Genomic DNA, 1,713 nt, shown 5'->3' with positions numbered 1-1,713 from the left:
CAATCTTCTTGTAATAGCTAACTAGGTGGTCCACCCTTTTGACAGCTTTTTTGCAGAGGCAGTATTTGTTTCCTGTGGTTGTCTCCTCAGTTTCAGCTTTATATGCATTTGTTCTTATGGCTTGGTCTTGTGTAATCAGAATTAGCCCCTCTGTCTCTTTCTTCAATGTTCCTCCTTATTATGGCTCATCATACAGTCAGCCAGATGTTTAGATTGTTATTATCCTACAACTTGCTTATATGGCAATCATCAAAAGCTTCCATTGATCAGAGGTCTGTATTTGAACATTATTACAGATCTTGCCCCAAATTTTAGAGGCCCACCAAATGACTGCTATGTTATTTTTTATAACATTTGGTTTATCAGCTCAAAACTACAATAATACAAACATGCTCCTGTTTCAAATGGAAAGGACACTGTCCAGAAATTTATAAATGAATGGGGCTCTAGGAGACATAAGTTATAAAACAATTTTCAAATATCAGAAACCTAATCTGTGCTGCAGTCACCAATCTTGGTAACAACTCTATCTCAAAATAAAAACTTGAATCGTGTATGATATAACATAAATCTTCCCTTTTCTTTCTCTTTCTCCCCTATTTTGAATAGCATCTATATCCCTTCAAAAGAAGAAAGAAGACAAAATTGTTTGCCAGAAAACAACTGAACAAGGAACAGGAAGATGGAGCTGCAGGATTTCATGTGAAAATAATTTACATAGACTAAAGTCCTTAATTTTTTTTTAAAAAAAAAATGCAGTATGCTTACCATGGCAACCTTTTGATCACATAGTTCACACTCTCCTGTGCTTTAAAATACACTGCACTTTGTTCAAAAGACTCCCACACACACCCCTGCTATGCGATATTAACATTTTGCTAACACAGAAAAGGAGAAGAAAGGAGGAAGGAGAAACAATCTGCTGGTATTATCTTGTCTCTCTAGCATTCTCCTGATGCAAGTATGATCTCCGTGATATTTGTATATATCAGTGCAAAGTAGGTGCATGTGTGAATACCTATACTATAAGATACATAAAAGAGACATACAAACTTGGCTCATGCATTGCAATCTGATTTATGGAATAAACAATAACTGGCTAAGTTTTGTGTAATATAGCAAGCATGCCACCTAGGCATACCCATAGAACTGCCTGGTCATTTTGATCTTAAAGGGTTTACATGCTCCAGGTTCCATCAATTAAACAATATCTTTTATTTATCTTTTACTTTTATCAGAATCCCGGAAGTACACTTTCTTTGTAGAGGTATTTGCTTCCAGAACCAGATTCCACCCAAGATCTAGATGGGCTTCGTTCTGCTGCTTGTTAGAAGATATGTGAAGACCTGGTTCTTCACCCAAGTCTTTGGTGAGGCAGAACGAGATTATGTTTGCCATCTTTTATTCTTATATTTTATACTTATTAATTTCATTGCATTTTCTTTGATTGTTGTCAAATGCCCAGAGTTGTTGAGAGTCAGGAGGCACACAAGCTTAAATAACAACCATAAGAGCAAAACAATAGCAGCAGCAAAATTTCACAAACTGATTATAAACAGCATCATGACTGAGTTACCAAAATTATTCACTGGAAACTTTGCCAGAAGTTTGGATTTGAATGTGCAGCTGGAAATATAAAATTGAGAAGTTTTAGAAGATGAACAGATTAAGATTTCATGGGACTTTAAAATCCAAACAGACAGACCCTTTGTT

General features: G+C 35.7%; 1 protein-coding gene across 1 annotated transcript in view; it reads right to left on the bottom strand.

Moving 5' to 3' along the window:
• Window positions 1-1,398, bottom strand: part of SIM2 (SIM bHLH transcription factor 2) — a 35,492-nt gene extending 34,094 nt beyond the window's left edge. Inside the window, exon 1 of the mRNA XM_015826169.1 lies at window positions 1,230-1,398. Coding sequence (XP_015681655.1) covers window positions 1,230-1,398 — 169 coding nt within the window. The remainder of the gene's footprint in view (window positions 1-1,229) is intronic.
• Between the last annotated feature and the right edge of the window lie 315 nt (window positions 1,399-1,713).

The sequence above is a fragment of the Protobothrops mucrosquamatus genome, unplaced genomic scaffold (genome assembly GCF_001527695.2).
Source record: "Protobothrops mucrosquamatus isolate PMUCROS unplaced genomic scaffold, P.Mucros_1.0 scaffold_207, whole genome shotgun sequence".
Taxonomy (NCBI): domain Eukaryota; kingdom Metazoa; phylum Chordata; class Lepidosauria; order Squamata; family Viperidae; genus Protobothrops; species Protobothrops mucrosquamatus.
Note: the sequence above shows the minus strand (reverse complement) of the source record. Positions and strands in the feature narration are given on the sequence as shown.